Source organism: Protopterus annectens, chromosome 9.part0 (genome assembly GCF_019279795.1).
Source record: "Protopterus annectens isolate FY-2018-M chromosome 9.part0, PAN1.0, whole genome shotgun sequence".
NCBI classification, from domain to species: Eukaryota; Metazoa; Chordata; order Ceratodontiformes; family Protopteridae; genus Protopterus; species Protopterus annectens.
Window position 1 is genome coordinate 126354857 of NC_056743.1, and position 12698 is coordinate 126367554.

The window sequence follows — 12698 nt, forward strand, 5'->3', positions numbered from 1 at the left end:
TAAGTGCTTAAACCAAAAGACTTAGAATAACAGTTACAATTTAATCAGGCTACGACCAAGCAGTAATAAATGCAGCAGAATAAATAAAATTGAGTACTTTTAAGAAAAGCAAAATAAAGTAGGAGGAAACACAAATACAGTAAAAGCAAATTAATAAAGTGCAAACATTTTTTTTTTAAGTTAAGAAGAGAGGAAGGAAGAACCTAAGTGGACTGGCCTCCTCAAATCTTCTCTCTGTATTAAGTAGAGTGAACACTAGACTCAGAATATGATCTCAGTTAAGTGAGCAAATGAGATGGACCCAAGAGGAGTGTTCTAATACAGACTTACAGGAGGGGCGGGCAATTCCAGAGCCCCCAACACTAATACCATCACAGGAACATGGAGGGAGGGTGGGGAACTAACTGCAGAGACACACAGCACACTGTTCAGAAACACGATTAGGAAACAGAAAAAATGAATATACAGTACTTTTAAAACTGCAAGTTTGTACTTGACAGAAGAGTAGACTAAAATTCACTACTGCAAGTTTCACTTAGCTTCAGCTTGTAATGCAGATGTTTGTAGCCAAGCAAGTCTCTCAGGAGTTGAGCATAAAATGCTCAATGCTTTGCGGCCTTTCCAGTTGTTGTAGATGTCTTGTGAGGTACATGCCAAAAGGGGCATTGTACTCTATAATGGGTCTAATGAGTGATGAGTAGAGGGGAACAATGACCTCTTTTTTTCTGTATGAGAAACCTTTTGTGATGAGGTGTGCCACGTAGAAGGATTTCCTGACCACTGTGACGATGTGATCATCAAAGAAGAGACTACTGTTCACCTGTGTCCCAAGGTCTCTTATCACACTTTCGGTGTTAAGTAGACTACCACCTATGTGGTAGTTCATGGGTACAGAGTTTTTACCAAAGGGGATGATAGTGCACTTTTTGGTATTGAGCTTGAGGCCATGGCTTTGACACCAGACATCTGTCTCAGTGAGGCCCTTTTGTAGGATGTCCACATCTTTAGGAGTTTCGATTATGGCTCCTAGTTTGCAGTCATCTGCGAGTTTAGTTAGCCAAAGACCTTCTTTGTTAGCCTGTACTTCAGAGGAGTAGATACCAAACAGGAGAGGACCCAGGACTGAACCCTGTGGTACTCCACTTGTCACTGGTCTGAAGTCTGATTTGGAGTCTGCTACTTTCACAGTGTGGGTTCTGTCAGTAAGCCAGTTGGCACATGTGGCCTCTCTTTTTGTTACATTGAAGATTAACTGAAATATACCAAATTCTTAGTGTGCAATGGCCTAGTAACATTATAACATATTAATGCATCTTAGAAATGAGACCACAAATGTTATTTGTTGTATTTTATGTAAGAAATAATTACAGTTTATTTTCATTTGTTCTGTTTTAGGTGTGCCATCAGTTAAAATTGTATTGCATGCACAATTGCCCACTATGCAGAAAGGAAATATCGTGAAATGGCTAAAGAAAGAAGGTAAGCACTCTGTAGCTTTTTATTATGTTGGGCAATATAACATTCGAGCAGTAAGTTATGCACTTAATTCTGTGGGTGTTGCTGGCATAGAATGAAACCTTGCTTAATACATTATGAATCAACTCATATTTATTTATTTCACTTTTACTAACCTCTTAGTCCAGCTGGACTAGGCTGCTTTGTTCTAAAGAAAATTTTCAAGTGATATCAAGAGACTTTTGTGCTTTATTAAACACAGATGAGTAATACTCTAGACATGTATCATCAAAAAAATGTTTGCATAAGTATATTAGTAGAACATGTATGGTTAATAGGATTACTTTGCATAGTTATGTTTTATTGTTTCTTTCTTCTTAGTGACAGCCATTTCCACACTGTATAGAAAAGTTAACACTGGTATAATTATACATTAAGTAGAACCCTCCCACACACTATATAGATGAGGGCAGACATTGCTGCTGTCTTTTGTGGTATAAAGGACCTCTGCATCATTAACAGAGCAATTATGCTCCACATTTTAGCCATTTGTTCTTCATTATGAGAAGTATGGTTCTGCATTTTGAGATTAAAAGTTGAGAGCTGTGCCTAGGCTCAAAGAAAATCAATTTTTGACAGAAAAATTCAACAATTTGAAGAAAAATATCACACTAAGAAATAAACATTTGGCAGTGCTTGCTGTGTTAGTTTTGAGGCATAAAGCCTTGACTATAATTCAGGTTACTGCTGTTTGATTAGTGGTTCCACTGTCTGTTGGAGCTGGCATGAGGAGGAAGTGAGGAGTGATGAGGCTTTGCCTCCTCACCTTTCTTCAGGGAGGGGACTTGGGATGAGGTGGTGGCCAAAGGGCATGCCACTTTTGCCATCCTAGTGAATGCCAAGGCTGTGAGCAGAGGTTGGGCTAAGAAAACTTTGAAAAAACAAAACAAGATAAACACCAAAAGAAATAAAACCTGCAGGCAAAAGAGACTCCGACAGAAAGTGCAACCAATATGCAGTGTACACCAAACGATGCCAAAAATGATAAATAAGCACTTTTTGTTTATTAATTGCAAACTTCATCAGAAAAAACACAGCGTTTAAACTCCATTTAAATAACAAAAGGTACTAGGTCACATGGTACTGGGTCACATGATTACCGAGCCTCCAAACAAAAGAATAGATTTAAAGTAATAAAACCACTATTAAAATGCAGGTAAATAATGAAGGTAAAAATGTCAGGTTCAAAACAAACTGTCTCTCCAAAGCCTTCAGTTTTAGTAAGCATGAAATAGAAATAAAATCATTAAGCCCTGGCAGGCTACTTGCATTTAATTGGAGTTACCAATGCAACTCAAGTTTCTCCAAAAGTAGCTGCCAAGGGCCACAGTGCAAATTAATTGGCACCTTCTCTATAACAACAAATTTAAACATATGATGGTGGTGCAGTGGTTAGCGTTGCCGCCTCACAGCAAGAGGTTCTCCGGTTCAATTCTCGGCTGGGGTGCCTTCTGTGCAGAGTCTGCATGTTCTCCCTGTGGTCGCGTGGGTTTTCTCCGGGTGCTCCGGTTTCCTGCCACATCCCAAAGACATGCTGTAGGTGGATTGGCTACTCTAAATTGGCCCTAGGCATGAGTGCTTGCGTGTGTGTGCCTTCCGTGGAAGGTTGGGCGCCGGGCTGGCAACTCGACACTGTGAAACTCTACTGCCAATCTTGAGCGGACAGGTGATGCTCTGTGGCGACCCCTAAGTGGGAAAAATCCAAAAGAAGAAGAAGATCAGGAAACATTCTGATGTGTTAAGCCAAAGTGTTACTTTCTTTTTTGTTTTTGATGTCATTGTCATGCTCCCAGATACGATCTTTGAAATGGCTATCATTCTTGCCTATGTAAAATGCTGAACAGCATTGACACAAAGCGGCATAAACAACACCCCAGTAGAGCAGTTACAAGTTTCTTTCATCTTGAACTTAAAACCATTTACTACAAACTGCTCACAAGGGATAATAAATTTACACATGGAACAACCCCCACACATTTTTCTTGTTAATAGTACCAAAGTGTTCAACCAAATTCTTAAAATTCTGTCCTTTTTTTAAAAGTAATGTGGGGTTTATCACTCAGTCACTTTACCCACTATTTTTCTGCCATCTCTCAAGATAGCCCAGTTTTTGCAAAGAATTTCTCTGATTATATTATTGTCCACATTATATTGAGTAACGAAAGAGCTTGCCAAACCAGGATTCACCCTACAAGCATTACTGAACATGCCTGTAAAAGAATCAGTATTGCTAAAAGAAGTCATTCTTTGGTCCATTGGCTCCATGGGACTGACAGATGTTTTAGCAGAGTCCTGATGGTGGGCCTGCTGTAAAGATTTGAAATGGCCACACTCTCTTTTGTTGATCACTTCATACATTAATGGATCAACAAATGCCCTTGGTTAGTCTGTGGCTAAAAATATACATTTAATGTGATCACATCAATCCAGGAAATAATCGAAATCATAAACCATGCATACAGCTCTTAACAACAGCAGTCTTCTGATGGTGAGGGTGGGAGATTCTTAAATGTAAGCACATGTTAGAAAAAGTAGATTTCCTACAGGTTTTAGTTTCAAATTTCCTATAGTAGGATCCTTGTAGAGACAAATGTCCAAGGAAGCAATATTGTCTTTATCTACAACATAAAAAAATGTAAGGAATTCTGTAGTCTGGTTTACGTAACTGAAGAACTCTTGAAGTAATTTGCTGTCATTGTCCCAAACAATAAAGATGTTATCCCGGAAGCACACATGTAGTTTACAATATTTCATGAAGTTAGAAACAAACAAGTAAGAATATCCCCACTTGGTCATCATCACATTTGCAAACAAACCACCACATGCAGAGCCCATAGCCACACCTGAACACTGGAGAAAAAAATTCTTTATCAAAGATCTAAAAATTGTATTTTAGCACGATTTCTAAAAGTGTTTCAAAAGTGTTAATTCTTTCCTGCACAAACCCCTTTTCAAGTTAAAATTCAGAAAACCGCTGGATACCCAAATCATGTGGAATGACAGTGTAGTGGTCTTTGACATCGATGGTAACAAAGATGTCACTGTCACTATAATCCAGTTGATTTATTTTTTCTAGAAAAATGCCACGAGTCTTTACAAATATGACCCTCACTCAAAAAAGATATTTTAATTTTTCATCAAGATATTTCGCACATGGGTGGGTGATGGATCCCCTTGCATCGACAATTGGTCTCATAGGTGGAGAAATCATGCTGTTATGAATTTTTAGAAGTCCAGAAATGTATGCAATTTTAGGTAATGCTAGGTTCAGATAGTTATATTCATGTAAATCAAAGTGTTCATCTGTAAACATGTCATGTATTAATTTCATTGAGTGAGACCTTAACATAAGCATCACCTGATAGCATTTCACGCCTTTGACTGACATATTGGGTGTTCTCCATCACTACCAGCCCACCCACTTTATCTGGTTTCATAAATCCTAAATTTTGTGTAGCTAGTTCATTAAGCAGCTGTATTTCATTAGGTTTTAAATTCTTGTGCTCAACAGGTCTCCTCTTCTTGCTGGTAAGGGCATTATGAAAGCCCAACAAACACATCCTTTCAAAACAAGACATTGTGGGAAGTATGGGGGGGGGGGTTGAATGTGCTTGAAATTCTGAAAAGGGGAATTGTTGTTGTGCTATTGTCAAAAATGGTATTAAAATTCAATTTTCTAGTAAAAAGTCTAAAATCCATTAAAAGATCTGGTAAACTTGCATGTTTAGTGGGTATAAAGGTCATCCCATGCTCAGTCAAATGATGTTTCATGTGTAAAGTTATTATTAAATAACCAGGGAAACAAAACCACTGAAACCAAGGTGGAAAAACAGCACTGTGACCAGAAAGAATTCAAACCTTATTACAATAAAACCAAAGTTTAGCACTTTCTTCAGTCAATGTGGGGACTGTAATAAAGGTTTGAATTCCTTCTGGTCGCAGTGTAAATTTATTATCCCAGGTTAGCAGTTTGTAGTAAATTGTTTTAAGTTCAAGATGAAAGAAACTTGTAACTGCTATACTAGGGGTGTTGTTTATGCCGATTTGTGTCAATACTGTTAAGCCTTTTACACAGGCAAGACTGAAAGCTCTGGCTAAACACATCAGAATTTTTCCTGATCATATGTTTAAATTTGTTGTTATAGAGAGGGTGCCAACTGATTTGTGCCATGGCCCTTGGCAGCTACTTTTGAAGAAACATGAGTTGTATTGGCAACTCCAATTAAATGCAGGTAGCCTGCCAGGGCTTAATTATTTTATTTCTATTTCATGCTTATTAAAACTGAAGGCTTTGGAGAGACAGTTTGTTTTGAACCTGACAATGTTTACCTTCATTCTTTAACTGCATTTTAATATTGGTTTTATCACTTTAAATTTGTTCCTTTGCTTGGAGACTTAGTAATCATGTGACCTAGTACCTTCTGTTATCTAAATGGAGTTTAAACACTGTGTTTTATCTGATGAAGTTTACAATTAAACAAAATCACTTATTTATTGTTTTTGGCATTGTTTGGTGTACAATGTTTCCATATTGATTGTACTTTCTGTCGGAGTGTCTGTGGTCTGCGGCTGGGTAAGACACTTGGACAGGCATAGAAGTTTCACCTTCCTTTGTCCCAAGGCAGAGACATACCAGTGACCATGTCTCAAGCCACGCATGCATTGCAGTGTAATGTGAGAGTGGGTCATTTGTTGGATGAATGCTCTGCCTTTGGTCCGAGGGCTTTATCAGATATAAAAAACAAACTTATTAAGTGGCTTTAGCCCCAGGATCTGAAGTCCTCATAATCAAAAAGTCTGCAGACAAATAGAAACTGACGTACTTTGTGCTGTAGAAAAGACATGCTGAAGATTTGGGACCTTCTCCAGCTCCAAAAGCATAGAAGATGGATGTCCCTTCATCTTTGACCACAACCTATGTTTTCCACCAGTTGCAGAGCTTCTGGGGCAGATGGTGGTTCAGGATACTTTTCCAGAAAGACCTCCAAGAGGGAATTGCACAAGATCCCTTCTCGGCCTCTTTCCACTATGTCACTGAGATCTTTCAGGTACTACAAGAGCACTTCAGGGGCAGGCCTGGATCACTTGATGAGAATTTTTTTGAAGATGCAGATCAAGATTGGAGTCATACCATCATCTTCAGCTCTGAAGGTAGATGGTGCAGGTCCTCTGTCTTCACTGTTAGCTCCTTCCCTAGTGTTCATCTCAGCTCTGGTGGCTTTCTAGACGATTCTCAACCCAAAGTCTTTCCCTTCAATGTTGACCTTAACCCCAGCCTTGGTACTGGAGACTTTGGGTCCAAAGAACTCAACCCCGACAATGTCAGGGCTGAGGTCATCTTTAGACTAATGGCTCAACAATGAGGCTTCAATGCTGGCTTCAATGTAGTCCCTTATGACTCTTTTGGTGGAATTGGAGACTTCGCTGTTCAGTGTTCGGTTCTGATCCCATCCTCAGTGGCGGCCACTCTATCTCTTTCAATTCTAATAATTTCCCCTCAGGGAGAATGGATCTGGTTACTGAGGCAACATTCACTGATCCGGCTGAGGTTGGAATAATTTTCCAGGTTATGGGTCAGAATCAAGCTACAGACCTCAAAGTGACTACTCCCCAGCTGGTAGAGTCCCCAGAAGAGTCAGGAAATATCCCCCTGATGTACCAAGAAATAAAATTTGTAAGAAGAGACACACAGACTCCCCAGTGGAGTCATTTACATCAGATACTGACTGAGAAGACAGAGAGGGCCCCCCCCCCCAGTCCCCTCCCAAAAACTCCACCTTTGCAAAGTCTTGGCACTTATGTGGCAGAGGGGATTTTAGCCCACTGCCTCCCACCAAGATGACGAGGTTCTGTTTGAGGCCTATGGCTCTATCCCATCGACTTCTTGGGTGGTTCCTCTAGCAGGTAAGTTAATCGATCTAGCTGTAAGCAAGTCTTGGTAAGAGCCAGATACATGTGAGGCAATACCAAAAAAAAAAAAAACAACAAGTTTCTTAGACCTCCCAAGGACGCAAAGACAAAAGCACTGGGCACTGTATCCTATGGTGAATTTGATTATCATGGCAGCAGCAAAAAAGAAAAAGTTGACAGATGATTCAGCTTCTGTCCATTCCCTTAACAAGGATTCCTGGGTGATGGATAGATTAGGGAAGCAGGCTTATGCTTTGGGCATCTTTACTTTAAGGGCTGTAAACTACTTATGAACCATTTTCAGATGGATTTGGCACAGCAAGCAATAGCAAAGTTGTGAGCACCACTAACATTGGACTCTAGGAAGTACTTGGTGACAGGCCTGAACATGATGTCCAATATTTCAAACCTCTTCATGCACCTTGTGCATAATTCTGAAGTTGGATCAGTGAAGGCAGCTGAAGCAGGCATGGCTGTGAGATATCAGGCTCTGACTTTGCAGACCACTTTAAAGCTTTATTCACTAGTATACATTTCAGTGGATCTTTGCTGTTCAGTTCTTCAGTGAAGGAAAAAGTGCAGAAGTGTGAACAGGATGGCAAGACGCCGTCAGCCATTGGAGTGAAGTTTGAGGGTCCACAAAGATCATATAGCAGGAACCAAAAGGGCTGAAAGTCACTTTGGTTCAGGAAGATCAAACGTAGGCTATTTGATGCATCTTCTAAAAGGGGCAGTTGTGGCAGAGGTGGCCCCTTTAATGGGTACAGACCCAGAGTCAGAGGGAATCCACATAAACTGGAATACCACAGGTTCTTTTCCGACAGACAACCCTAATCTCCCTGAAGGGCTGCCTGATTGCGTCCCACTGTCAGCAGTCGTGGATCATATATCCCTTTACTGTGCTATGTGGGAATCCATCATGCAAGACAGATGGGTCAAAGTGATCATATGCAGAGACTATCCTTTACCCCTTTTCCTAATAACCCCAAATTTAAAACAGTCACTGACAAAAGAAGTAATCTCATTACTCTACAAAAGAGCTATCTAGAGGTCCGACCAGACCAGAGAGGGTCAGGCTTCTATTCAAGGTTCTTTTTTGATTCATACAAAAATTAGGACCGCAGGCCCTTCCTTGTTGAACATCAGCTACCTAAATGAATATGTCAGAAAGTCCCTATTCTGGACAGTTCTGGTGTAGTTAGGTCTGAGCTGTCTCACAGCAAATGACCGAATGTGCTTAGTGAACCTCCATGGTGGTTACCTCTGTATAAAGATAAAGAAAGTGTCACAGAAGTTCTTTCGCTTTTTCTCAGAGCTAGCAATTACCAATTACAAACCCTTCTGTTGAGTCTCACCACAGCCTCCCCTGATGTTCACCTAGTACGTGGCTGTTGTAGCAGCTCACCTATGTCTCCAGGGATTCAGAGTTTTCCCATACCTGTATGATTGTCTTCTTGATACTCCCACAGTTGGATCTGTCATTCTCAGTCTTTGTCTGTCCTTGGGAATTTACATAAATTTCCAGAAGTCAAAAGAATCCTATCGGTCAGTAGATTTTATAGGCTGTCAATATGACACCACTAAATCCATAGTTTCCTTTGTTAGATAGGATTCAAAATTTGAAGCTGGCAGTTGAAGCCCTTCTACTGACACATTGGTTCTCAAGGTTCTGCGAGTAAAGGCATTCTCAATATTAATGGTTCAGTTTGTGCATTACCATATGAGAATACTTCAATGGCTCCTGCAAGTGCAATGGTTTCAGCTTCTACATCCTCTTTACAAAGTAATTCTTATAACCAGTGCATGCAGGCAACTTTTGCAGTGGTGGCTAGACTCGCCTCTTATCCACTCAGGCAAATCTTTTGTCCCGCCACCTCCAGAAGCAGTGGTGACCTCAGACACCGCCACCCTAGGATGGGGGTGGGAGGTGAGGTATTACAGTAGGAGGATGGTCCAAGGTTTCAATGGCTCCTGCAAGTGCAATGGTTTCAGCTTCTGCATCCTCTTTACAAAGTAATTCTTATAACCAGTGCATGCAGGCAACTTTTGCAGTGGTGGCTAGACTCGCCTCTTATCCACTCAGGCAAATCTTTTGTCCTGCCACCTCCAGAAGCAGTGGTGACCTCAGACACTGCCACCCTAGGATGGGGGTGGGAGGTGAGGTATTACAGTAGGAGGATGGTCCAAGGTTTATGGACTCGCAATGATGCAGGTATTCATATAAATGTTCTAAAAATGAGAACAGTTCTCCTTGTGTTGCAGGAACTCCAGGACTGACTTCTGTGGGAATGATCTCTGTCCAAATGCACAACATAACAGTAGTTTGGTACATCAAGAGGAAGCCGATCATACCCTTTATATTGGGAAGCAATGGATGAAGGCCTCGCACATTTTTCTTATATCAGTATGCACACATTCCATGAGCTCTCAGTTGCCTTGTGGACAGGTTCAACAAATCCATTGTGATAACACTCATGTGGTCTCTCAATCCAGTGGTAGCAAAACAGATCTTTAATCACTGTATGACTTCCCACCTCTATTCCTGATCCTCAGGTTTTTACAGAAAGCAACTAACTGCAAGGTCTAGGTCTTCCTCATAACTCTCTTCTAGCTCAGACAAATTTGGTTTCCCCTTCTCAGGCCTTATCCCTGGATGTTAGAACTGATGCAGGATCTCCTTTCACATCCCTCTTAAGCCTCACCAGGATCTCCCCAACCTAAAACTGAGAACTTGGTTTCTTCAGTTCCATTAATGGCCAAAGATACATCCCTCTTTTCTGAGGGGAGTAAGATTCTAACTGCTTCTCAGAGAGAGTCTACCTGTAGACTTTACTGTGAAAAGTGGAAATGTATTGTCATCTGGGCCACATCTCAGAACACTGACCCATTTTAATCCTCGGTTTCAGATGTCCTTCAGTTCCTAGTACACATTCTTGATTCAGGCTGTATTTTTTCACCATTAATGTGCAGTTAGCAGATATTTCTAATTTTCATGAGGGGCTCAGTGATCATTTACTGGCTGTGCATAAGTTTTATAAAGCTTTTCTCTAAGAAGTTAAGTTACTCAGACCTCCAGTCAGAGAACCGATTCCTCCTTGGGACTTAAACTTCATTTTGAAAGTGTTGACAACACCACCATTCAAACCAGCTTCCTCAGTTCCATTAAACATCCTTTCTTGGAAGATGTTGTTTTTGGTAGCTATCACTACTACTAGAAGGGTTTCAGAGCTTCAGGCATTTCCTTTTTCTGTCCCCTGCTTGTTTTTTCATAAGGACAGAGCGTCACACTGTACAAACATGTCTTCCTAAATTGGTTTCTGAAATGATGATTATTTACCAGCATTTTTTCCTCCTCATTCTAACAAAGGAGAGTACATTCTCCGTACTTCATATGTGCAGTGGCAATTACAATTCTACTTTCTTAGGACCAGAAGTCTCAGGAAGGATTCCCAGCTTTGTGTTTTCTTTGCAATGAACAACCAGCCATTGTGGGGTGAAGCTCATGCTTTCTTCAGGTGTTCATCAGGAGCTGAAATCTGTGCAACTGCCCCTTGGTCTTCCATGTTTGCATTCCTTAAACACTACAAAATGGATTCTATTCCTAGTTTTGGAGCATCCTTTGGCACCTCTATCCTCAAAAATCTCCAGTCATGTTACCACCCTGGAGTTCAAGTACCTTGGAATTCTGACCCACAAGTCGGACTGCAAGAACTGAATGAACAGGATGCAAAAGTCATGAACTTACCATAATACTATATCCTTTCATTCGTGTCCATCTGATATGACCACCCATCCATTCTTTCCCCTTTGTGGTTTCTGTTCATCTTGTAAGTCCTGAAGGATGCCTGACTTTCCATTTTTTGTAATGGTTGTCTCATAATTATATCTACATAGTTACTTCTGGGTTTCCAAACAGAATCTGAGATAATCCTTCATGTAAACTGAAATGGGGCCGGGGCTAATCTCAGACAGAAAAAAATCTATTTAAAGCCATCCATTAAAATGAGTAATTTCTAAGGTGTGATAGAACACGGTAGTAAGATTAGTTGACAAAATAATCTGCTGATGTGGTGAAACAAAGGGGATATGTAGAACAGATCTGTGGTAAAATGTAAAATGGATGGTTTGGTAGCCTTCTGTGCTGCACTGCTCATACCAATGGGATTAGGAAAGGAAAAAAAATGCTTGTGATTAGGGGGTTGGTGAGTTAGACAGAAAATTCACAGTGACAGACAGCTGGGGAATACTTAGGATGGTTAAAGGCTGTGCGTCAGGAGCAACGTACACTCAGGTTTGGAAGACAAATCTGCTGAAACAGGAACTTGAATGGTATATATTAGATTTGTGGTCCCTTTTAAAAAATGAGGGAGGAAGGGGAGAAAGTAAAGTCATAATGGAAAGTGGAGGTACACAGGGGTGGAAACAGTTAAAGATCATGGGAACATTTAGGGGAGATGAGAGTAAAGTAGCCTGTCTATTTACAATTATTTATTTATATTTGTTTACCAGGGAAGAGCACATATCAAAGACAGTGTGATTCAACTTCAGGTGCTGGCACTGCAGTCCTAGTTAAGTCATGGGTAGCAGAGAACAGAAACTGGGATCTGCTGTTGCCTACATTCAGGGTGTTTATTTAGAAATGAGGAGCTAGAAGTGGGGCTGAGTTGGTGGTGTATGTAGAAAAGGTATGAAGAACAGGTGGAAGAGGTTGTATTGATGAAGATTTTGACTTTAAGATGGAGGGGGACTTGAGACCTCCATTGGCTCTGGCTGCAATATGAGAAATAGCAGATTCAGGAAAGAAGAATGATCATAGTGGCCTCAGAAATGCTTTAAAAGGTGTGCAAAGGGAAAAGAATAAAAGTAATGGGGAACCTTAAATTTCTGTCAAAAACTGGGAGGTGCTTAACTCCAGGGTAAAGACCAAGAGTGAAATATCTGATAGAAGTTGGACCTGAGTAGAAGCTGAGAATCCAGTTAAGGAAAACTAATAACATTGACCAAGTAAAATATGTGGTGGGATAGATTGGAACTGTTGAGCAGCCATTACCACACAACAAAATGGTTTATGGTCCATGAGAAAGGCAACTAAGATGGAGGTGTACAATTAGAGAAGGTAGACCTCCCATCTACTATGAATCAGAGTGAGAAGTGGAGGAGCTGTGAAGGTTGCATTAAAGAATGAAGGAACAAGCCAGAGAATGAATAGATCTGATGTTGTCATTTTCATTTTTCCTCAACTGATGGGTTTGGATCCAAGACTTGGATCTGAG

General features: G+C 40.6%; 1 protein-coding gene across 2 annotated transcripts in view; it reads left to right on the forward strand.

The window, feature by feature from the left end:
* The window catches only part of PDHX (pyruvate dehydrogenase complex component X), a 1629376-nt gene that overhangs the window by 270496 nt on the left and 1346182 nt on the right, over positions 1–12698 (forward strand). For both annotated transcript variants that reach the window (XM_044082641.1, XM_044082640.1), the window contains one exon: positions 1396–1479. In XM_044082641.1, the coding sequence (XP_043938576.1) occupies positions 1396–1479 (84 nt within the window). The remainder of the gene's footprint in view (positions 1–1395; positions 1480–12698) is intronic.